Source organism: Neovison vison, chromosome 1 (genome assembly GCF_020171115.1).
Source record: "Neovison vison isolate M4711 chromosome 1, ASM_NN_V1, whole genome shotgun sequence".
NCBI classification, from domain to species: Eukaryota; Metazoa; Chordata; class Mammalia; order Carnivora; family Mustelidae; genus Neogale; species Neogale vison.
In genome coordinates this window covers 245,200,881-245,225,914 of record NC_058091.1, presented here as the reverse complement: position 1 = coordinate 245,225,914, position 25,034 = coordinate 245,200,881, and the positions used below count along the sequence as shown (strand labels likewise).

Genomic DNA, 25,034 nt, shown 5'->3' with positions numbered 1-25,034 from the left:
AGAGCCCTTTCCTTCTCTCTGTCTATTCACGTCCGCCTCATCCCCTTTCATCAAGCCCAGCTCAAGCCCATCTTCTTCCCGGAAGTTAGCCGACCTGCATGGTATCTAGCATTCAGACCCTGTGGTTTTGCATTCCATACTCACACACCACTTCTGCCCATGGGTCTCCTCTCCCTAGCTGGGTTCAGGAGCTCCAGAGGGCAGGACCCTGGGCTCTGGCTTCCTCCCCCTTCCAGATGAATGATTGCGCATGTCTCCCTTCCCCAGAATCTCTGCTGAAGGAAAAGCCCTCTGAGACTGGGTTTTAGACTCCAGGACTTGAGTGAGAGACGACAGTGTGGTGGGGCCAGTGTCTTATAGTTGGGGATACCCATCTCCCGGCTTTCCCAACCCCTGGGCCATCAAGAAGCCTGTCCTGGCACAGACATAGTCTGGGGTTCTGTCTCCAGAGCCTCCCCCAGCCCAGCGCCAGCCCTTGGCTGGTAGGGCAACACAGCTGCCCTGTGTTGCCATCAGGGGTGGGGGCTTGGTTTGCTCGGCACAGCTAGGCATGGGCTGGTGTGTGTCTATACTCCTTGGCCATCAGTTCACTGGATGAGAAACAGGAATGGAGTAATGGCTTCTGGAACAATTGCATTTGTATTCAAATGGGCTAAATAAATTTCAGTGCTTTCCCGAGTGCACCAGGAGCGGGGCCCGCATACTTAGGGGTGCTGACGGCGGTCCTGCCCCAAGAGAGAGCAGCCAGGATGAAAAATGAGGCTGCGCAGCAAACACTCGCAGTCAGACTGTTAGCAGGGGCGCTGGCGCGGCGCTGGGAGGGACCTGTCTTTGGGGCTGGCTGTGCCTCTTGCAGAGTTAGCTTGGTAATTAATTATCACATCCCTGGGCCCAGGATCGCGAGGGGGTGGGCGAAGGCATACAACAGAATTTTATCTCTGCATGCACCAGGTGGGAAGCAGGTGAGACTCTCTTCGGCTCTAAATGAACTGAATGTTTAGGGCCGCATCCATCCCCTGGCACTCGCAACACCCACACCTGCCACTTAACCCCTCCTGCACCAGGCCGTGCCTGGGCCATGGAGCTGGAGGGCAGCGCTCCCGAGAACTCATGGGGAAACCCACCAGCTGCCTCTGTGTGGAACCAGAGAAAAGCCTCGAGCCCGAATCGTCCCTTAGTCCAGTATCCCTGCTTCCTGGCAAGTCAGCAGCCCTTGGAGAGGAGGGCCCTCCAGGAGCTGTCCTGTTCGCCAGGTCCGAGGATCTTTGCTGAAACTCCTGAGTTCATCTGCAGACATTACGGATGGGCCTCAGTCACATTGGCTTACCGGGGAGGGGCAAGGCACAGATCCCAGGAAGGGTGGCCTGTGGCTTCCAGAAGTCCTGCCCGGAGCACCCAGAGATGCTCAGAGAATCAAGCCTGCCCTCTGCTCAGTGGCCACGAGAACCCCAGGAGCTGGGCTGGCCGTGAGAGGCGCCCACGGCTCCCTTACACCTGCCCTTCACCTGGCTTGTCTGCACCTGGTAAATGCACCCATGGCCTCCTTTTCCTTCCACATAACTCTGTGGAACTCCACCGAAATGCCAAGACCATGGCTTGTTGGTTGGCCACAGCAGCCCCCAGGCCACAGCAGGACCCAGCAACCCCTCCAAGCCCTCATGGCTGGGGAGAGGAGCACAGGTCAGCATGTCAGGTCGGCCCTGTGCCTGTTTCTGGTGAGTTTTGTGACCACACAACCACGCTGGTTTGTCTGTGGCCGCTTCTATGCCAGTGTCAGAATCCGTGGCTGGGACGGAGTCCGTGTGTGCCGCACAGCCCAACAAGCCTGCTGTGGGCCTCTGCAGAAAAGCGCTCAGAGGCAGGCGGAGGAGAGGGGCTGAACGGGTGGAAGGTCGGTGACTGCGCCGACGGAGGTCAGCGGGGCCTGCCGCCGCAGAGAGCTCAAATAGCTGAGGACCGGGGCACGTCGCTGGAAACAAAACTGTAGGTCACGGTGACCTTCGCCAGCCTCAGTTTGTTCAGCCGCGCGTGTGGGTGGGGGTGCTGGATGGGGAGCAGAAGGGATGCGAGGGAGCGCCAGTAGTGAGGCTACAGCGCTGAGGAGAGAAGGACCCTTCAGGGTGCGAGGCTGTTTCAGCGAGGAGAGGAGGCCGGAGGGTAGGAGGGTGCAGGGGGACAACCAGCAGACCCTTCCACCTCAGACCCCAGTCATGAAAACTTCTCTGGGGGACCCAAGTCTGCTTTCCTACCTGGGTTAAAACTGCCCAACGTCACAGACACAGCCTTGCCAGGCCTTGCATCTCCGCCGTGGCCCGCGGGCATGGGAGCTGCAGCATGGAGGGAGGAGAGACGCAGACCTGGGTCGAACCTTGCGGGCTGTGCTGTCTCAGCCTGTGCCTGGGTCCGCTCACCGCGTCTGTCCCCCACCCCATTCACGGACTCTTCTCCATAGCAGGGCCCAGAAGACACGGCTACTTAGTTGCCATGTAGGCTTTTCTGACCTGTGGCTCCCAGCCCTTCCTCCCATAGCTGCGCTGGCCTCTGGGTTCCCTGTGGGACCTGAGGGCTCAGCTTACTGCCCTGACCCCTGCTCCCCCGCGTCTTGGCACTCCCCTCCTGCAACTGTGCCTGCCCGTACCACACCGATGCATGCATGGGCTCCGGGGCCTCTGGTCCTGCAGGCAGCCCAGAACGTGCCATTGTGATCCGTCACTGTGATACCACAGCCAGGCTGGGGGCCCAGCCTGTGAAGCCAGAAAAAAGAAAAACAAGACCAAAAAAAAAAAAGAAAAAAAATCGAGTGTGAAGTTAAGTAGCAAACTCATCATTGAAACTCTCACGTTTCCTGAGATGAGATGATTCCTATTAACAAAACACCTTCATTTTCAGAGAATCCGTGTTCACAGCTTGCTCTGTAGAGCCTGCCCCCACAAGTTATGATTTATATTTTATTACAAGGTGAAAAGAGACAAAAAAAAATCCTCATGGGGGGGAAAAAAAAAAGCCTGCTGACTCTTTACAGCAACTCCCGGGGCATTTGATTTAAAGGGACATTGTCATCTTTAATGTTTTCATCCAGAGGAATTAGAGAGTGCCACCACGATAATTTAGAAGCTCCTGATTTAAGGGGCAGCCGCCGTGGTCCGGCTTCACTGTATTTCCCTTTTTATGGTTCCAGAGAGTATTTTCTGAGAGATAATAATGTTGGGTGATATTTCTCCTTTGTCATGTGGAGGCCCAAGAAGAAAATTAAAATAGGTCCTTTTGTCCCTCCTCTCTGATGCCAGGCGGTGGATCCGGGAGGACTGTCACAGGCACCCTGCAGCCACTTCATCTTCCCAAGGCTGGGACTTGCCTTTTGGTGTCCCCGTGGCAGTGACAGGGAAGCGGGCAGCTGTGTTGGCCCCGCCGGGTAGCCTCGGATTGAGCTCCCGCTGGTCACCCCTTCGCACTGTGGACTCCCACCCCAGCCAGTGGTCCCTGGAGCCTCTTGGCGGCATCCCTGTTTGCTCGCCTCCTGCCTCCTTGCAGACCTCTGTCGCCTCCAGGTCCCTCAGCCCACAGCCTCCCCTGTGGGCATCTCCCGCTGGCTTCGATGGTGGCCTTCCCTGCTTCCCTAATTCCTGGGACTTGCAGGACAAGCTCAAACCCTGTGGCCTGGACCTGGGGGGCCTATGGCATGAAACTGAGATGTGCACGGAATCTGACTCCTTTCCCTGCTGCAGATACAGCTGGATGCCACCTTCCCGCTGTCCCCGCAGCCAGGAGTGGCTGTGCGACTGAGTTCTGGCCCGTGGAATAAGTCAGAAGGAAGGCACACAGATCCGTGCTGGGCCCTCCCCGCAAATTCCTACACAATTTGTCCTCTACTCTCTCTGGCCTTCTATACTGGCCAGGTCCAGGACCCCCCAGGAAAGGAACCTGAGGCCCTATGAGATGGGAGACCCACAAAACTGAAGGTACCTGCGTCCCTGTGTCCTCGTTTGGCTGTGGACTGAACCCCAGCACTTCTCTGGGCTGCGGAGGGGGACTAGATCTGTGCGCTGTTATAGCGTTGACATTCGGGGGTGGTTTGCGATGGCATCTAGCCCCCCGTGACAAATACAGGTCTCTCTAGCTCTGGTTCTAGTCTCCCTTCCAGTCTTCTTCCGCTTCTCCCTCACTTGTCTGTGATACAGTGGAGACACTGGCCATGCTAGCTGGCCTGGGACCTTGCCCTCTCTCTGGCTCTATGATGTCCTTTCCCTCCTCCCATATCTCCCGGGGACAGCCCAGCCATCCTTCTCCAAAGACTTCAGGCATCTTTGGGATGAGAGGTGTTGGCCCCTTCTCAGTTTCTACGTCATTCTTTTTTTTTTTTTTTTTTAGATTTTATTTATTTGTCAGAGAGAGAGAGAGGGAGAGAGAGTGAGCACAGGCAGACAGAATGGCAGGCAGAGGCAGAGGGAGAAGCAGGCTCCCTGCCGAGCAAGGATCCCGATGCGGGACTCAATCCCAGGACGCTGGGATCATGACCTGAGCCGAAGGCAGCTGCTTAACCAACTGAGCCACCCAGGCATCCCTCTACGGCATTCTTTTGGCAAGCATCTCACAGCCATTTGGCCTGGTCTTTGCACATGCATTCACTTCCCTGTGGGGACTTGCCTCTTGTCCTGGCTTCCAGGACATCACACATGCCCGGTTCCCCTCCTGCCCTTCATCTTGGATAGTCTTCTCCACCTCCCCTCACCCACGCAGGGCCCTCATCCAACCTCACAGCCTCAAACCTAGTCAGCACGCTGAGAACAGCCCTGTTTCCATCTCCAGCCTGAACCTCTCCCCAAGCTCAGCCCAACTTCCTATTCAGCATTGCCCCAGGGATTTCTGATGGATACCCCCAACTCAGCATGCTCTCACACGAGCTGCTGCTCTTCCCCGCCTATCCCTACCTCACCCTCAGTGAATGGCAATCCTTGACTTCCAGTCCTCATGCCCAGCCCTCTTTTTTCTCATAACATACCCAGGCTACGCGCCAATCTCTTGGGAACCTGCTCCACACAACACACCTCTACCCCGGCTCCTTCTCACATATGCTGCACAGCATCTGCACCCCAGCCTCCATGTATCTCCCCCAGACTGTTGAAACAGCCTCCTTAACTTGGCCGCTTGTGTCTATCCTTGTTGCAAAACAGTCTTTTCTCAGAACAGCCTGAGGGATTCTTTTAAAATATAAAGTTAGATCGCGTCACTTCTCAACGTGAAACCCCTAAAAAGACTTTCTGTTTTACCCAATGTAAAAACAAGTCCTTACGTCAGCTTCTAGGGACTTCCAGGATTTCTGACCTCACCTCCTTCTTCAGCCTCCAGGCCTTTCTGACCTGAGGGCCCTGGATGTGTCGTCACGAGGTGACCCTGTGGCTCACGCCCCTGCCCCCCTCGACACCTGACTCAGCAGGCCCCTTCTTGGTGAAGCCTTCCTTGAGCTCCCAGATGCCCCTGGCCTGCCCTTCATCTTCCTCTAGCTGTTGTTCTCAAAACACTTCTCATGTTCTAATCAGTGTTCCTGTTGTGGTTTGTCTGTGTCTTTTTCCTTGAATGAGGGTTTCAGAGAGCGAGAATTTTTGTCTATTTTGGAGCCTGTGGCATTGGCACGGCCTGGCACGACGCCTGCCAGGGAGCATTTGCTGTGTGACGGCTCTGCTCCCAGTGCTAAGCCTTCATCACCCGCACACCGACCCTGGGGGCCAGGGGTGGTGGGGGTATTGTGCAGGCTTAGCTGAGGCCACCTGGGTGGGATGAGCCTGCCTGTCTCGACCACGGCAGCCTGCCCCCTCGAATCAGTAATCATACCCTTTGATGGAAAACCTTCCGAAAAGAAGGCTCGAGGCAAGAGACAAGAGTACAAGTTCTCAAGCCAGATGGCATCACCAAACGCTGCTCTGCCAGATCTAGTGGCCTAGTCCACGTGCCGGATCTCAAGAGCATTTTGCAAAATGTATTAATTGATTTTTATAACATCTCTGCCAGACAGAGGAGGAATCAGTTCCCTGATCAAAGAAAACTGTTTTGGGGATAAACTGGGCACAAAGATGGAGCAGGGAAGCCTCAGGGTGCCAGGAGCTGGGTGGAGGGCTCAGATCGGTCCTCAAGCCCAAGCTTAGACTCAGTTGCCTGTGACTTTGTTAGAGATGTGTTGGGGGAGGGGCTGTAGCTTAAGTGCCTGGTTTTGATTCCCCAACCTACTGGCTCCCAGTTGGGTGATTTAATCTTTCTGTCCCTCAGTTTCCCCAGCTCTAAAATGGGGATGCATAGTATTCTTTTAATTAGGATACTGTCACTAGATACTGATTAAAGGGTCAACACTCAATAAATGTTACTAGTAATAACCAATGTCATAGCAGAGCCACTGGCCACAGCCTCCTGCTGCCTGCCTTCTGTGTGTGACTAGTATGTGCCTGGCCCCAGCTCCTTGTCTGCTCAGACCCACAGAAGTCCGGGGCTGGACACATAGAGCCTCAGAAAGTGCTTTTCAGATCCCTCTGGTCCCCCTGGGATTAGGGTCCCCCGAAGCCCCATGGCAGTCCTCCACAGACTCTAAAAGCAAGAGTGTTTCTCATGGGCTGGCCTCTCTGGGCCAGGAGGCTGGGGGGTGGGGTGGGTGGGGGTGGACCAGCAGTGTCCCCCTTCTCTAACCACCAAGGCCCTGCCTAATTTGAGGTCTCACTGGGTCCTGTTGAAGCACAGGCTGAGGACGACAAGTAGCTAGAGTTATGTGATTGGCACTATGGCTTAGCTGGGACTCTACAGCCCAATGCCTGGGTCCAGATCCCCGGCTGCAGCTCTCCAGCTCCGAGATACACAAGCACTCTGGTGCTTGGTGCTTTGGGGCCTTTTTTGCAAAAGGGGCTAATGATAGTTTATCTGTCATCGAGCGTTGTAAGGATTAATGAGCTCACTTAGAACAGTATGATGGCACATGGTCAGGCCTCGGTAAGTATCGGCTATTAATGCTGTTATTACCCAAGATTAATTCTGTGGCTGTGGAAGCAAGCTCTGCCACATGTCATGGGCCCCCAGTGCTCTCCTCCTGAGTGCTGGTGCCTCTGCACCCCGTGGTGGGTATCGTGCCCATATGTCACAGCGGGGCGCCCCTCTGGGAGGCCTCAGCTGTTTGCTCAGTAAGCGACCTGCAGACAAGATGGCAGGGCCAGGCCTGTCACGGGTCACCACTGGGCTCCCACTTTGCACTGGGCAGGAGCGACAACGTGAGAGCTGACATCTGCCTCTTGCATCTGTTTGGGACATTTCCTTCAACTCCGAATTACTAAGAGCTTCCTGACCTGTTGGTTTTGTGACTTCAAATACCACGGTTGTCACGCCTGAAAGCTTCCTCCAGTGAAGGAAGCCCTGGCGTTGGCACATCTGACACCTGCTGGGGTGTCTTGGTTCACTCAGGAGGGGTTACTCTACAGAGACTGTGGGGACGGCTGCCTGCCCAACCCCCCGCCCTGGACGTATTTGTGCACCTGAGCATCCCCATCAGAGCATGAAGAAACAGGGGCTAGAGTCTAGGAAGCCATCCCTTGACATCAGAGAGACTGAGGCCTGGGGTGAGGCCTTTGAGGCTCTGTCATCATAAGGACCGCACAGCTCTCTTGTGATAAAGGCTGCCTCCCCTCCCCCACCCAGACACATGGAGCCTCCGACTCAGGCCGGCACACAGAATGTCTACTGGGACATTCTGTGTGCCGGCCTGAGTCGGAGGCTCCATGTGTCTACTGGGACATTCTTTGTGCCGACATTACAGAGCCTCTCCTCTTCAAAGGGCCGGGCTTCGTGCAGCCAGTTTAATCCAACACAGGCCTTTCAAAGTTGAGCGGCCCAGGCTCTGAGCTTGTAAATATTTCATCTGCCCAGCTGCCCAGCCAGGGCCACCTGCAGAGGGGCTGGGGGCATGCCTTTGGGAGGCAGGAGATCCTGGGCTGCGTCTGGGTCTGTGCCCTCCACCCCAGCCAAGATCAACACCCTCTCCTCTGACTTCAAAGGGAAATAGGCACGTGGGTGCCGAGGCTCAGGCAGGGTTCATGTGGTTAGATGTCCGCCCTCCTTCCTCCTATATTCATCTCACCCTGGGTTCCTCCTCCTCTCCAAAACCGCCACTGCCCAGGGCCATTCATCAGCAGCATACACAGCTGCTGTGAGCATTCCTTCCTCGTGTCTCTGCTTCCCCTCTGCTTTTGAATCCCATTCAGGAGGGGGCTGGCAGGCAGGGAGGCAGGGAGGCAGGGAGGCTGGGAAGCTGCTGGGAGTCTGGGCATGACTAATTCAAAGTGGACAATCAGGCTGTGAATAAGGGAGCACGTACTCCGGGGGACCGGAAGCCCTGCTCAGCCCACACCTTCACTATTAACTTGGAGCATGCAAGGAACACATCCAAAGTGGCCGCACACTGACCCACTCCTTCAAGGAGGCACAGCTAACAACCACTGCTCCATTCACCAGATGCTGCCACTGTCCTGAAGGCCACACTGCCAGCACTCAGGTGGTGTCCCTTCGAGTCTCCACCTGGCTAGGAATGTGTATCCATACCCTTGACCGTGAGCCTGGGGAGGGAGGCACTCTGCCACAGCAGGGCTGGGAGGCTGAGGCCCCAGGACACGTGAACAGAGCGCTGAACCATCAGGGCACAACCAGAATGTCCACAGGGCAGACTTCACGTTTCAGCGTGGGCGTACTAGGTGCCTCCAAAGCTCTGTCAGGTGTGACCCCTGCTGCTCTCTTTCTAAACCTCTTCCTCCCCAGCAGCCAACCTCCCTGCTGCAGAACACTCCTGTTTTCTATTTCTTTCATCTGAACTCCACGAGGAAGTGCCAGCACCAGGGCCCACTGTTCTGCAGGCCACTGATTCTGTGCTCGCCCCACGCCCTTGGTCCTCCAGGGTCCCTGGGAGGGAGGACAGCTGCAGGCATGGTCAAAGCATGGCGGGATGCTCGATCTGGCCTATATCTCCCCCATTCCCCCCAGACAGGCTTATGGCCAAGGAGGCATGATGATCATCGTCTCCACAGATACTCTGAGCATCACCAGCTCCACTTGTCCCCTTAACATCTCCAGGTGTCAGGGGTTCGCTTGGGAGATTTCTGACGCCCTTGCTTGACCTCTGGATCTTCTGGGCCCAGCTCACAACTCACTCCCATTTGTCACGTCTGAGCTGGCCATGGGTGGCGGCTGTAGATGTCTCCATCCCCCACCGTGCCCTGTGACCCGCATCTGTGCGCTGAATGACAGTGAGCCCCACCCCGTGGCTGGTTGCTGGACAGTGCCCAGACTGGAGCTTCCTGCTGGTGCCTCCTTGGCCGTCAGCCTTCAGTGGCATGTCAGCAGGGTTCCCGAGCGAGGGCTGCTCTAAACACACATGAAAGGCACCACGGGACTCCTGTTTCCAAGCTGTCCTCTCCCTGACTTTGAACCTGCTGTCCAGTGCCAGCACGCTTCCCAGCACTGTGGCACGGAGGTGGACTTTTTTTTTTTTAAGATTTTATTTATTTGACAGACACATCACAAGTAGGCAGAGAAGCAGGCAGAGAGATAGGAGGAAGCAGGCTCCCCGCTGAGCAGAGAGCCCGACGCAGGACCCTGGGATCATGACCTGAGCCGAAGGCAGAGGCTTTAACCCACTGAGCCACCCAGGTGCCCTGGAGGTGGACTTTTGAAGCTGGAATCAACACAAGGGCTGGATGGGGCTGAAAAGAAGAATCTCTGGAAGCGCATTTATTTGTGACAGCTGAGAAGGGATATCTGCTGGGGTTTTTAAGAGGAAAACAGCCCTCCGTGGGGGACGTGATCACTCAGGAAGCATGGGGATGCCTGTTTGATGTGCTGGGGGGCTCCTTGGGGTCTCTGTCTCCCAGTAGAGTCGAAGCTCACCACTCCTGAGGCACTTTCTGTGGCCTCTGAAAGGGATGTGGGTGACTGTGTCAGAGACGCCTGTGGCGCATGGCCTTGGCCTCGAGACGCAGAGGCAGAGGACGCAGGTGCCTGGCTAGGCCCTCTATAGCCACATGAGGTGAAGGCTGTCACACAGTGTTCAGCCTCACTGATTCCACACGGTGCCCTACCTCTCAATCACAGACCACGGCAGTCTCTCTGGAACTGAGTCTCTAGGGGAGGAAATGGAGACTCCAAAATGGCCAGGTTAGAGCAGGATGTGCAGCCAGTGCCCTGGAGTCCACGGGACTTTGTCCCTGGGCCTCTGCTTCCTTACCATCAGGACTTGGGGGATGAGGAGGGAGGCCTGTCAGGTGCCTGGAGCAGCATCTGGCATGTGGGCAGCCCTCAGCTCGGGAGCGGCTCTGTCTGGAGGGAAGACAAGAGAGCCCAGGGCAGCTGCTCAGAAGAGCCACCCGCCAGCTTGTACCACCCCTTCTGCCACCTGTGTGGGGGACAGAGTCCTTTGGGCCCCATTTGCACTCCCACCTGGATGCAATCTGCAATCCCGACAAGTGTACAAACAGTTGTTGCGCCCAAAGCACCTGTCTGAAGACAAAACACCCCAGCCATCTGGAGAGGAATGGCTCTCCAAGGGCTCTGCGCGTGGGCTGCCTGGGGCGGCTCACACACCAGGCTCCTTCCCACCTTCCCAGGGCAGATCACACACACATGTGGAGTGGGACAAATGGGATAGGCGGACAGTGCCGGAGGGGCTGGAGCACAGGCTGAAGTCCGACACGGGCAGCCACTGCCGAGTAAAGCGTGATAGTGGGCCACTGTGTGGGGCAGCCACACCTGCTGGTGGTCCTCAGCTCAGCCTGGCCTCCGCCTCCGCCCCCAGCAGGAGAAGCCTCAGGATTCACCTGAAAGTCTTTCACAGATGGGAACAAACCTGATTTTCTTTCACAGGCCTCTGCTGAGTCCAGCCCATGTTCAACAAACTAGTTAGGCATGTTTGCCTGTCCCACTACCAACCTGGACCCCACAGGTCCAAGGACGGCAGCAGCCTTCCTAAGCAGAGGCCGAAGTCTGCAGCCCCTAGCATCCTACCAGATCCTGGGGGAGCTAAAATGGAGCTTAAGGCTTCAAGAAGAGTGTTGTCAGTCAGCTTGCTTCCTACCCAGGATCAGAATGTGTGCTCCTCTGTCAGGGGTCAACACCTCCCACGTTCCCGATGAGCTGCAAAGAGCATTTAAATCCCAGTCCTCCTGTTGGCTTTGGGCCTCCTTACACTGTCCAAGCTGGGAGCCTCTGGGAGGTGTCTGGTGAGGGCTTTCTGGACACCAGTGTTATACGGGGATGTAGAGTGGCTTTGTGCTGTCAGGGAGAAGGCTAGGTTGTGGGGAGAAGCAGGTTCCATCAGGAGAGTGGGGAGTGGAAAGGAGCATGGGAGGGAGACGCCCAGGACAAGGGGTCAGATGACACAGCAAGTCTCCGCCAACCCGGTGATCCTGCCAACCCAGTGCCCTGTGGAGCTGCCCAGGGATGGGGGGTAGGATGACCTCCTTCCCTGGTTCCTTCCTTCTCAACAGCTGTGACCAATCTAAGCCTTTTTCCTTTTTTTACCCCATTCTCATCCTCAATTCTTTGAACAAATTTTTATCAAGCACCTACTATATATCAGGTTGAACATCCACCTTCTGGAAAGCTCCAGGCTTCTCTCTTTCCGGCTCCTGCCTTGCTCCCCAGCTGGACCAAAATGCCTTAGGCAGCAATAACTGGGCTCTCTCAGAGGCAGCCCTTCCTCTCCTTCCCTCCGTTCTGCCTCCCGGGTTTGTGGCTGCCCTGACCCTTCGGCCGCCATCTTCTTTCAGCCACTCTTGGTCCTGTGGGCTCTATTTCTACCATCTACCATCTGGCTTCCCCGCTCTTAGCACTCAGCCCAGAGGGAGAGTCTGGGAGGGGCTGGGTCCTAGGCTGGAGCGAGGCGCCCTCAGCCTCTGGGGCTGGAGGTTGCTGAGTAACACCCATGGGAAGGTGAGGACCAGCGAGCGGATGGTACTGCTGAGGCAGGGGACGCCCAGGATGTGTCACTGGCCATGGCTGGAGGTCTCCAGCCAGCCCCTGCCTCAGGCAGGCAGCAGCAGTGTGAGTAGCCACCGCCCTGCTCTCCCTTTCCCAGGAGAAGACTCCCCTCTCTGTCTCTTGGGTCCTGCCTGTCCCCAGAGCCTAGCTCTCCGGCTGTCTCCTGCCAGGACACAGTGGTGCCCTGGTGCTGGGCTTGGGAGGACTCTTGGGCCCCAGGGTGGCCCACAGGCTGCTCCCGTAGGCAGTCACCACCACGCCCGTGTGGGTGGAGGCCTCTGGCACCCAGCACAGCCTACAAGCTGGGGGGAGAGGGTCTTATAGAGCCTTCCACAGAGTCTAAAAACAGGTGGCTGGAGAGAAGGCGAGGCCAGAGACAGAAGATGAGTGATCTGTTCTCTGAGCATACAGCCTTGGTAAGAGCTCTCCTCTCAGAAACACATAGGTGGGCCTTCTCCACACCTCAGGACAGTAAGGGTCCCACCCTCGCTTGAGAACTTACACCTGCCTCCGGGGCCACCCCTCACAGAGACTCCGGTGTGACTGGTGGGCCCAGGAGGCAGCTGGGGTGCACCCCTGCATTGGGCTCATCTTGCTCTCTGGGCTCTTGCCTGGGGCTGGGGAAGTGTTCTCGGCATCCGGGGGGCCCCTTTGAGCTCTGGGCGCCTTGGCCATTCACATCTCAAGGCTTTTCAAACCTCTGGTGTCAGGGAGCGAGCTTGGAGATGGGTAATGTGACCTTCAGTGCTTAATTGCATGTTGAAGTCCTCACAAAAGCTTTGCAGAAACATAGAGATTTACGAGGACAATATGGTGCTATCCTGGTAAGAAGCTGACATTTAAATTGTTCTCATTTTATATCTTTGTAATGAAATTCTTTGTTTCCTCTGCAGCCATTTCTGAGTATTTACTAACATTCAGAGAGCTCTCTGTACCATGCAAAATCTCAAGTTTCTTGTAGTGCATGTCAGGCGGGGCTCTGAGACAGGAGACCAGAGCCTGATCTACAGAGCTGCTGGGCATTCTTACCCCAGGACATGGAGGAACAAGCTACTCAGCCATCCTGCCCCTTCCTCTCCCTTTAAGTGGAAGGTTTAAAAAAAAAAAAATCACCAAAGCATCATATTTTAATGAGTTTTCTTTGCAATTTGTATATAATAGATTTTCAATAACAACCTGTAATTAGTTCATTTTCTACCATTCAATTGCTCTGCACTGAGGCCATTGACAGCTTCCAGCTGGGATCTTTAAAAATGGAAAGTGCTTGAAGACTTAGCTCCAGACTGTGCTGGAAACTGTAGGCTGGCAGTGCAGCTGGTCGGAGCAAACCACTGAGGATGAAGATGGGCAAGAGGCAGACCCAGCCAAGCATACAGTAGTGAGGGGCGGGATAGCCCCACCCCAGAGCCCTGGATGTGCACAGGGGTCCCCATTGCAGTGGTCCTGCTCCCCAGTGGAGAATCACTCAATGAACATCACCCCCAGTCCAAGGGCTGCCAACAGCTTTTCCAACCAGCTGGGATGGTGGGAGTGTGAGCTGCCCTCAGCTGCCTTCTGCACTCTGCAAAGAGGGGTCTGGAAGGACAGAGCTCAGGTGCTGGGCAGGCTCCTTACATGCCAGTCCTGCTTGCTGATCTGTCCTGACCATCATCCGTGGAGCCTGGAAAGCTCCAGTGGGGGCAGAGACTTCCAAGGCTAAGTGCAGTCTTCCAGCTGACCCCCAGGGCCCTGCCCGGGGACTTGCCTGGACTGGCACACCTGCAGACTCCCAAAAGGCTGGGTGCAGGCTGAAAGAGGCCTGCACGGATCCAAGCAATGTGGGTCTGCTCCTGCCCTGCCCCGGCAGCCATCCCCCTCCCGTCAGCCTCCTCAGGCACCTTCAGCACCGTGTCCCTTCAGGGCCGCACACTGCGCCCACCTGTCTCCCCTTCGCCTCTCTCCTTACCCTCCGCCTTATGATCTCTGATGTGGCGTTCAGGCCTCAGCTCGGAAGTCCCTTGCTGACCTCTCAGTGGAAAGCAGTCCCCCCTGGCAGGCCTGCACCCAGTTATTCTTGGTCCTAGCTCCTACTTTGTTTATCTGCTTGTCAGCGCATCGCAGAAGCTCCCCGTGGGCGGTGTCCCCGTGGGTCTACAGAGCCACACTGAGCCGGGGCCCTTATCTCCACAAACAGGTGTCAGACGCAGAGATAATTAAGCAGCGGGCCAGTAGCCTAACAGCCTCACACAACACTTATCCTGAGGAGGGCTGAACAGTCAGTTAGCGGCCCAGGGAGCAGGAGGGGCGCGACATGCGGCAAGCAGCTTTTGTCTTCATTAAGAAAGCATTAGGTCTGTGTGGGTGTCGGTGCTCACCACACACCTGGGTCACTCATCTAGGCCAACAGGAGCGTCTGGACTGCTAGGGAAGCCACTGGGGTGCCCTCGCTGGCCTGGGCCACCCTGGCTGGTGCTACCCCACCAGGGGTCCTGGCTGTGCGACCCCAACAAAGCACTTCCTCTGCTCCCCACTGGAGATGAGCCAAGACCCTCTGGGACCTTTGGTGACAGTCACGTTGTGTTTGGACCCCTCCGCTTGCCACGTCTCTTTCTCCTTCTACTTCCTCCCCTCACTGAATGAACATGTGCCAAGGGTTTCCTGGGTGTGAGACCCCATTCTAGGCATGAGCACACAGTAGGCAGATAGCCCTTGGCATCATGGGGCCTATGCTAGGATTTGAACCGGTTTTACGCTTAACCAGTAGGCCATAGCCTTGTTATTGTGTAGAGATGAACTCAGGGATGTGAGCACACACAGGAAGATATGTGGGGCTCTGCAGAAGGATGAGAAATCAAGGAAGACTTCCTAGAGGAGGAGACCATTGAGCTGGGACTTGAAATTTAGGGAAACCCACTGTGGGGACAGTGAGATTCTCCTTATGGGAGAGAGCTAATGAGTTGTAAACTGTGTTTAAATGGATGAGAGGCTTCTGGAATTAGGCATTTGGGTTCAGTCATGGTTCTGTTACCTGCTGGCTGTGTGACTGTGGGTTAGCTACTTAAGTGCCCTCAATTCCTGTCTCTTCATCTGTAAAATTGGGTCATAATACTCAGTGCTAACATGATGAATGTTAGGTGTCGTTTTATAGGAATTGATAGTTAAGAGTCCACTATTAACTCAAGTCCTGTTAACAAGCAACCTGATTCAGATGGCACCCTGACTTTGGCTTCAGGGGCACATGGCAAGGTCCCATGGAAGCCTCTTTGGAGGCCCTGTTTATACACCCGAGGTGAGGAGGAAGCATCCTCACCTCTAACCTTGGGAATGGTGGTGAGACTCCCAGCACCTCCTGTTTTCCGATTTTCACTTCCTCCCGTGGCTGCTTCCATTTAACTGTTCTATACCACTGAGTAAATGAGGGACCAAGGCAGCGACTTGGATTTTGGAGCACGTGATTTACAAGTCCTCTGAGGCAACCAGTCTCTCTCCCATTGAGGCTAAGTGTGTCATGCCAACAATGGTCTTGGCCTTCACCAGCACTGGGACCCAAGCACAGGGATCACTTGCTCTCCAAACTCAAGAATGTAAGCCATCAAGTTTTTGATAGTCTCCACGTGCTCTGAAATTTTGCTATTTGCTACCGAGCATTCAGGAACCAAATGGAGGAGGATAAAGCAGCATCCTCACTGTCTGAACTGAGTCTGAACTCACCTCACACAACTAAGGAGTAGGACAGATTATGCGTGGTTGAGGTTTGCACTGTGCTCGGCTCGGGCAGCCTCGAGGACTGCCTGAGTCGGCAGGTCTGGGGCCGTGTCTGGTCTGTGGCTGGCCTTCCTCTTTCCAGGGAACAAGGACGCGGAAGGACAGGCGCCCCCTTCCTTCTGTGTTGTAGCAGTGATGACAGAAAAACATTTATAAATTCGCCCACTGACCATTTCCTCTGTTTCTCACAGTTGCCCTGGATACAGAGGTATTGCCATCAGCAGAAAAAAAAAAAAACCACTGTTTTTTTGCCATTGGGCTGGAGGAGGGAGGGTGTCCCGCTCCTGCACAGGCAGCTCCCCGAGGCTCTGTGGCCACAGGCTCTCCCTGCGGACATGATGCATCTGTGATCCTAGCACATGAAGGCGGGAAGCCCTTCATTCTGCACAGCTCACTGCTCCAACCCTTCCTTCCCATCCAACACATCGCTCTCACAGGATTAATTAAAAGGACAAGTATCTTTCTAAAAAGCAGAAGAAACTTGTGATGAATTTAAAGGGAGAGAAAAATCCTTTCTCAAGAAACATGTTTTCCCCATGATCCCAACCCAAACATTCAGAAAAGTGCAACAACATGCATTATTGAAAAGCTTTTAAAACGAGCAACTTTTAGGTTAGTTTATTGTGATGAATGGATAGGGCCAGTGCACAATGTGCTCGCCAAGGACCCTGGAGCCCGGGCCTCTGCCTCCCAGCAAGGAGCGGGGTCCTGTGTGTGCAGGGGAAGGGACAGCGGCGGGCATGTGCCCTTAGTTCCAAGATCAGACTGTGGTCTAGAATGCCAAAAGCCACTTGAAGAGAATGTCTAGGTGATAGATGGAGCCCCCCCTTCTATGTTGCTGCTATCTGTGTATGGGTGATTGGGAGGCTTCACTCCATCGGACAGTCAGAACTAACTCCCACTGCTGAGGGACCGGCCCTCTGCACCCCTCCCTGGGGGGGGGGTCACCAGTTTTGCAGAGAGGAGGAGGGGGCACCCCACCATGAACCAGCCCAGCTGAGCATGGCAGCTACTAACTTGGGGTTCCTGGCAGAGCCCTCAGCCAGCTGCATGAGAAGACCTGATTAAGAACATCCCCTTCCCCTGCCACCACAAACTTAATACTACCCACTTCTCAGGAAAAGGTTCTCTGAACCCATCCTTCAGTAGAGTGACCGAGTCTTGCCAGGAGTCACCCCACAGACCCTGTCCTTCCTGCCCAAGGACACTGGCAAAAAAAGCAAATGTAATTTCCAAGTCTCCACCTTTGCCAGCCCATCAGCCCCAGGTTTTAAAATTAAATCCAAAATGTTGCCGAAATGTGTGAGATATTACTTTCGAGGTTTTAGTGAGGTTTCTTTAATGTCCACTGATGTCTGGGTAATAAGTTGTATCTATATGTCTCATTTCAATGACCTATTTAACAGTCACTGAACCATGAATCCATTCCCAGAACTGTGGGGATTCAACGTTGAGTTCCTATGACTTTGAAAAACCACTGACGCCACAGGCTCCGCGTGGCCGCATGTCAGGCCTTTATGGCTGGGTTAACTCATTTTGTGGCTTCCTTAATGGCCGTGAGTTTACATTTTATTGCATATCTATTTTGGGGGGTTGGGCTATGATGAATGGTTTGGCTGCCTGGTTCAAAACAAGTCCAAGGCCATAGCAGAATCTAATTTTATAAAATGATGATTATAAAGATTTTCAAATAATAATCCAGGAATGAGGGAAATAGACCCCACATGGCTGAGCACAGCCAGAGGTGAGGTGATGCCTTCCCTCCTTTTCCATAGGTAGCTCATATTTATAACGACCTTCATTAGGGGACCCAGGGAGGCCTTCTCTCTTATCATGGGCAACCAGGACACTTGTGTTTCCTCCAGAGTAAAGCCAGTAGTTTGCTGTTTGGCCCTGCCTGATTCCCAGGAGCAGACCTCATGGAGCAGAGGCTTCTGTGGTGCTGGGAACCAGGAGGGGCTGAGCAGCACCGTGCTATGCTTAGTGACGTTATCCTGGGACATCTAGGAATGGATACCTGGTACAACCTCCAAGTCCTTGACATCAAGCCTTGGCCCCTGGCTCTGAAAATGTGCTGACCTTTTCTTTCCTAGGATCTTCGGCCAAGGGGCCAGAGCCCAGAAAGCTTTGGTGGGAATGTCTCAGAGCTGTCCCCAGGACACCAGCTGCTGCTTTCCTGACCTGGAGGCCTGTCTCCCTGGCTTCTCTTCTTCTCTGGGTCCTGTTCTATGGGATTAGATCATTCGGGGATCTCTGTCTGGGGAAGATGGAGAGAATATTGTGGGAGGGTGTGTTAAGGACAGGAGGGAGGAACTTGTCCAGTGATGAGCAGGTCAGTGCTTAGCAACTGGCTCCCCAGAGGAAGAAAAGCTCCCCCCACTTTTGTAGCATTCGTGTGGTATAAATTTCTGTGGTGTAAATACTTCCACCATGGCTGGTTTAAAGCTCTCAATTGTTTAGCAGCAAAATTCCTGAAAAATCTAGTAATTGGCTCTCGTGAGCTGGGCCTAGGGAGCTGCTGATGCTGCCACACGTTCTAAAATTCAGAGATTTATTTCGAGGCATAAATGACTCTATCCACAAAGCGAACACCTCCCCCAGCCAGTGAAGCCTACCAGTCATTCACACCTCATTATGAACTAGTACACGTTGATATGGGTGCTAGGAGCGGGCGGCGGAGAAGATGACGGGGAACCGCGGCTCATCACAGTGCATCCAGCAGAGCCCCAGAATTGGGGTTAGACTTTGAGCCGCAGCCACAGTGATGCTGGGAACTGGAAAGACACCCCTGTGTCAAGCTCACGAACACGTCCCACAGGGGAGAGCCATACTCCTTTCTCTCCTCACAGCATGGGACTACCTCCGCTGTCTACAAGAACCCCTCCTGCCAGCGAATCACCAGGCCTACTTTCCACGTCTGGTGAACGTCCGCAGTAACACCATGCCTGGGATGTCCATGTGGAGCGGGAATGCTTTTCTGGAAAGTGCAAGTCCATGTAAAGTGTGGGGTTGGGGAGAGGATGCCAGGAGCTGTGGCTAGGGGTCCCCAGTGCACTCTGGCACTTTCACGTTTACTCCCCGAATCCTGGGGCCTGCTGTTAGGAGCGGGGAGCTTGCCAGCAGCACCGGACGGTGCCCCATGCAGGATGCACTTACCACCAGCTTTAAGCAGGTGTTCTCTGACATAAAGGGGCTTCCTCTCTCAGGTTTGGTCTGGCAGCAACCTCCCCTCTCCTCACTGCTGAACTACATAAGGTCACTGCTGAAGCTTTCTGCTCCTGCCTGGCCAAGCCTCCAGAAGCCTCCTGCAGGATCTGCTCTCAACACCGCCAGGTGGCAGCCTGGAAAAACCCCAAAAGCCCCTTCCTCCAGGCGCAGTCATAGACCGCTCCCCATCCAGCGTGGGAGGCAGTTCCCCTCCCCCCAGGCAGCCCCAAACGCACCTATATCATAGTCTTAGGCTCCTCTGACAACATCCAGAAGACCCTTCCTCCAAAAAGAGCAGAAGCAAGCGCTCCCTCTTCCCACCCATGCTCCTCCACCTTGTTTTTAAAGCTCAGGCTTGTTGCAAAACAAATTCAACTGCTTTCACGCGTAGGGCTGGTGACAACCCAGGACAGGCTCCAGAGCTGGATCCTGCCCTGGTGACTTACGGAAGGCTGTGTAGAGCTCGCGGAGGGTCAGGGAGCCATCTCTGTTGTAGTCATCAAATCGGAGGAGGTCGCCGGGTGAGCACCCCAGGAAGTCATCCGCCAGATCCTGCTCCTTCAGCGCGTGCTGTGGGGGAGGAAAGGGATGAGGCCAGAGCAGGCAGTAAGGGCAGGGCTATGGGCCTGGCTGGGAGACGGCTCAGGCCAAGAGGACCTGCGGTGGCCCCGTGAGGGAGGGGTGAGTGCTCCTGTGGTAGCTCTGTGGGCCATGGGGAGGACCCCAAGCTCTCTGGTTTTCTCTGTCCTGACCTTCTCATTCTAGAGATGAAACTCAGAGAGGGCAGGGACTTTCCCAAGGTCACACAGTGGTTGGCGCAGAGTCAGGATGGGCATTCAGGTATGTTTTCTCCCTATCTGGGCAGACAGACCCCAGATACTCTCAGCTGGGCACAATCCTTGAAGACCCTGGTCTACCCCTTCATGCCACAGACGGGGAAACAGAGAAGAGAAGGGACCTGATTAGATCAACTCAGCAAATAAACAGTTGGTGAGCTCAGTGTGGGAGCCAAGGAAAGGTCACTGCTGCATCAGCGCATGCCTGCCCATGCCCCTCGCCAGCCCTTCTGGATATCAGGGCAGCACCTCGGAACCGTAGTGCCCCTCCTGCCGGAAAGGGGCAGCTGCCTTTCTACTGACTGGGCCTGTGTTCCCTGCCTTTGCCTGCCCCATCTGCCAGGGCCATAAACGTCTGCCCATGGGATTCCGGCATGGTGATATGGGTGCACCCTGGCGAACTTTTCTCGGGATGTGGTCTCCCCAGCATGCGCAGCCACATGCCAAAAGGTGACCCTATGTGGAAATTCCAGGCGCCTTTGCTCAGTTGGAGCCAGAGGCTGGGTGTCTGGGGCTAAATTCTTACAAGAAAAGTGCTCAGAATAAAACCTCAGAAGGAAGGAAATTATTTCATTTCATTTTGGCGGGGGAGGGGGACAGAGACATTTTCTATTTAGCAGTCTCAGTTTGGCCTGCTATGTTAAAGGCAATTTAATGTGATAACGTTAAAAAAAATGACCCCTCATCCAGCAAGTAAGTGTTCAATAAAAGGGAGATCAACCATAACGCCGGAAATCAATCTTGCGGAGATGGAAATTTCCCCTTGTCTATTTCTGCATTGGAAATTGATTAACTTTTCATAGGACCGACACGTTTTTCCTTGACGCCTTTGATTCAGTGTCACAGAAGGCCCCTTTAGCTGGGCTCTGCTTGGCAGGCTTATGAAATGGACTTTAAATACATTAAATTTTAAAGAGGAAATCATAGCCCAATTACCATGCTTGTTAATGGCTTTAGGTGCTTCTGGGCACAACTTCGCCAGGTTAGAGCAACTTGCCCAGGAAAGATCTACCTGTTGGCCACCTGGGAGCCCCATGGAGCTCGGTGGCAAGAGCCCACAGGTGCTTCTGTCTCAGACAAGCCAAAGTCACCTGTTCTTGGTTCTCCCTGTATAGTCTCTAGTGCAGGGACCTGCCAGATGGTTCTTCTCTCGGGTAACTGTAACTGACAGGGCCTGGGCTTTTCCCAGAATGGCACAGGTCATGTGTGGGTGGCTGGCCCTGCTCCTTGGGGTCTTCACCATAGCTGGGAGCCAAGTATGCCTGCAGGTGGTGGCATGGTGGCCGCCAGGGCTGGCATGGTGTGTGCCTGGGAGGCTGTGGGCAGCAGCCTCCGGGGAGGCAGGCTCTCAATGAACTGGCACAAGTCGCCCACTTGTGGATGAGCAGACTCCGAGGGTCTGTGGTTCCCAACGCACATTCTGAAGGCAGGCTCTGGGCTGGCTGGAGTAGAGGGCTTTGAGAGTAGGGCCCTGCGTGGCCAGGCCTCCAGGTGATTGCTCTGAACTCAGGTCTTGTGGGTACTTTCTGGTGTCACAGACTTTGGGAGGACAGGTTCTTGGCAATGAACACAACTCGGGCAAGTTGCATGCTTTCTTGGAGCCTTTAATTTTTTTCTCACCTAAAATGATCTGCCACAGTGAGGATAATGGCAGTGCCTCCTACAGCAGAGGACGGCCGAAGGGGTTGAGGGGGAAATACCAACAAAGACAATGATGGTGGCCTTGACCCCAGCATTCCCACCTTCTGAGTGTGCCACATCCCAGGCACCATGCAGAACACCTCAAGTGCCTTAGCTCCTTTAATTGGCCCACTGACCCTGGGACAGTCACAGGCAAGAATCGGAGGTGCACCGAGGTAAGGTGGTCTCCCAACACCCACTAGCTAGTCAACCCCGGAGGCGGGGCTTGAACGCAGGAAGCTTGACCAGAAAGTCTTTGTTCTTAGTGATTACACTACACAGTAAGGGACTCTTCTGTTTCCTATGTCATAAGTAAAGGGCCTTGTTTATTGCCATGTACATAGAGGATGCTTGGTAAACGCTAGGGCACTCGACAGCCACGTCCTTCCTTCCTACTGACCTGGCCACAGCTTTGCTCAGGTCACTGTGCTCCAGGAAGGATGTCTTTAAAGTGGCATCAAAGGTGGGGACTCATCCATAGTATCTATCCTTTGGGTGGGTATCCCATGGGCTCTGAGGAAGAGATGCCCCCATCCCACCAGCCTACTTGGGGAAGCTGACCTCCCCCTCCTTGCATCTCCTGGCACCTGCCTGGGGGGTGGCTATAGGCCATAAGGGGGAGACCAGCAGAGTGGGAGCAGGAAGGCAGGCCTCCCTGGCCTCCCTGGCCTGCCCGTCTGCCGGTCTTCTAATAAGGTTCTCCCTGTAGCAGGAGGGGGCTGGTGCCCCATGATCCTCCTTTTTCACTTTCTGCAGCAGAGAGTCACTGCTGCAGTGTCACCTCTGAGCTGGAGACAGGGACACGTGTGCTGTGCTTGGGGAGGGAGGCAGACTACTGGGTCTAATCCGAAGTCTGCTCAAATGGAAGAGTGCTTGGGTGGGGGCGGGGGTTTTGCAGGGCTTCCTGCCAGCAAGCAGGCTGGGTGTTGGGCTTTGGCTATCTGGACCCTACAGAATGGCCAGGTCCTCGAGGAGAGGACTCGGGGCTGCCCAGGCGATAGCCCTCAGCTCTAGCTTCCTTTCAACGTCCTGCTAAGGCAGGCAGAAGACTCAAGGAAGAGGAGACTTATTTCCTAATGAGAACATCAGAGACCAGCCCCTTGGAAGTATGTCTTTTGCCAGCAAGCCGAGAGGGCATCTAAGCTTGCTTGTCAATATTGGCTGAAGGTGGCTGCTGGGAAGAAGACACTGACATGGGTTTGTCTGTAAGATTCTCTCAGAGGCACTGAATATGAGCTCTTGGACTCCCAGGGGAAGGGTGGCCCTGGCAGGAGGCCGGCCTGCTTAGCATCCTTTAGAGAGACAGTTACAAGGGATTCTGCTCACACGGCTCTCCCTGGTTCTCCTTATCTGCACGCCACATGGAACAACTCCCCAGTTCAGTGTTCAGCACATGCTGGACCCACCTGCGCCAGCTCAGAGCTGCTGAGGCGGCCGTCCCCATCGGCATCCAAGTCGGTGAACAGAGATTCCACCAGCAGGCGCTTCTGGGAGGCGGGGTCCTGTCTGCTGTCCCTGTCCGGGAGCGGCCGCCGGTGGGCCTGGAGCGCCAGAAGGACATTCTTCAGGCGGCCATAGTCGGCCACGGTGCACGGGTCATCTGGAAGAGATGAGGAGGTCACTGCCTTGAGGCTCCTCCGCTGGTGGGGAGAGAATGTTCTTCACCCCGCTGGTGGGGAGTTCTCGGGCATTTACTGTTGGCAGTGTGGGTGCACCTGAGGAGATGGGGCCTGTCTGTCTGCCTGATATTTGCTAAACACAGAACACATGCTTCACAGGACACACAGCTGGGAGCAGCCAGACGGCTTGCCCCGCAGTATTTATTGAGCACCTACTATATGCCAGACCCAGGGCAACCACTGGGTGCAGCAGGGAGGCTGGTCTGGGGGAACGCACCCCAGAGCTGTGTGGCCCATGGAGGCTTTAGGAAAGCCTGCCCCAGTTCCATTCTGTAATTGCTCGTCTTTGCCTTAATCCCACCTTAAAGGCTGCTTTGGAACACTTGGCCTCAGAGATGAGGGAATTTGAGTTAACAGGACTAATAGGCCCTGCTTAAGTTAATTAGGTACGTTCCCAGAGCTGGATTACTTCAAAACAAACATGTGTACACAATTCTATGACCAAAACACAAAAGGAAACTTTAAGAAATGAAAACCGAGGCCTGCAGCCTGGGACTCTTCTCATTCTCTCCAGGCGTGTTTGTCAGGTGGCCACAGAACCAGGCAGTGTTTTGGCAAATGTGGCCCATGATGCCCTGTGACATGATGTAGTTGACCTTGTTGCTGATGGGCCAACTAGGGTGAACTCCATCCAGGGCTCAGCACATGGCTGAGGCCGTGGGGCTGTCAGCAGGGCAAGGTGGTCCCTCTAGGGTCTTCTCCCTACCCTCCTGGGGGAGGGAGCCTTTTTGGCTCTTGGCTTCACTGAGCCCCAGGGTACGGGCATGAGCTCCTTGCGCCCATCCCACTGACGGCCCCTGGGCTGCTGGCTGGGGTGGGACTGGTGGGTCTGGGGCTCTTCCCCTTCGTTCTAAGACCATTGGAGGGCACCAGGTAATAGCTAAGTGTTGGGGAGTCAAGAGGAAGCAGTGCTGGAGAGCACTGGCCCCGGAGCCCACTGGATGTGAGTCTGGCTTTGCTGTAGCCTGAACGTGTACCTTGGACATGGTGCCTTGGTGATTTCATCTGTGAGGTGGGGAGGGCAGGGCCCTCCCCTTGGGGCTCTTGTGGGGTTAAATAAGATACGCACAGAAAGGGCTCTGCGCTGGCTTGGCACCACGTCAGGGCCTGTAAAATGATAGCTACTTTCTCTTTCCTGGTTACCAAAACTCCATTTGCTGAGGAGCAACAAACCAGGAAGCTACTTGGTAGGGAAAGGCTGGTGGGGGAGTCTGTCTGTCTGTCTTCCTTCCTCCCTCCCTCCATAGACAAGCCTGGGAGGCCCAACCACTTTTTCTTGTGCTTGTGTTTCTAGATTTTCTTCTAATTTGGGGTCAATTGATTCTCATCAGAAACAGATGTCTGTTACCATTTTCCCCTGCATGTTTATTTAGAAAAAAAATCAATTGTTGTGTTCAATATAATCAAATTTATTTGCTCTCTGGGACTCTCCATGCTGAGAAGAATGGCTCTCCCATAATCCTAACCTGGCTGATATCCCTCTTTGGCCTGGAGGGATACCCATTCCTGGGCGCTCTCAGGGCCACCAATGCGCAAACCCGTTTCTCATGTCCATGGAGGTGCACAGTGTTGAAGACACTGACTTTGTCCCACGATAAACCCACTCCTGCCCCGGGTGAGATGTGGTGGCCAGCTGGCTTTTTCCTTCTTCCTTGGGGCCCGGATAAAAGTCAGTTTGGGGTAAAGGGAAGAAGAGTTTGTCCCAGAATTTCCCCCAGCCCCCAGCAGAAGCTAGGATGCGATACAGGAGCAGCATGGCTGGGGAGGGAGGTTCTGATGGGAGGGCCCGTGGGGACTGTGCAGAGCCGGGCTCCCTGAGGGAGGGGCAGGCTAGCAGGATGGGCAGATGCGTGTCCTTCTTCAGACCAGGATGGGGCACAGACCTCCCGCGAGC

General features: G+C 54.8%; 1 protein-coding gene across 1 annotated transcript in view; it reads right to left on the bottom strand.

Annotated features, from left to right (window-relative positions):
* FSTL4 (follistatin like 4) overlaps nt 1-25,034 on the bottom strand; it is a 297,369-nt gene that overhangs the window by 111,136 nt on the left and 161,199 nt on the right. Inside the window, exons 5-6 of the mRNA XM_044227430.1 lie at nt 22,868-23,061; nt 19,392-19,515 (exon numbers count right to left, since the gene is read on the bottom strand). Coding sequence (XP_044083365.1) covers nt 19,392-19,515; nt 22,868-23,061 — 318 coding nt within the window. The remainder of the gene's footprint in view (nt 1-19,391; nt 19,516-22,867; nt 23,062-25,034) is intronic.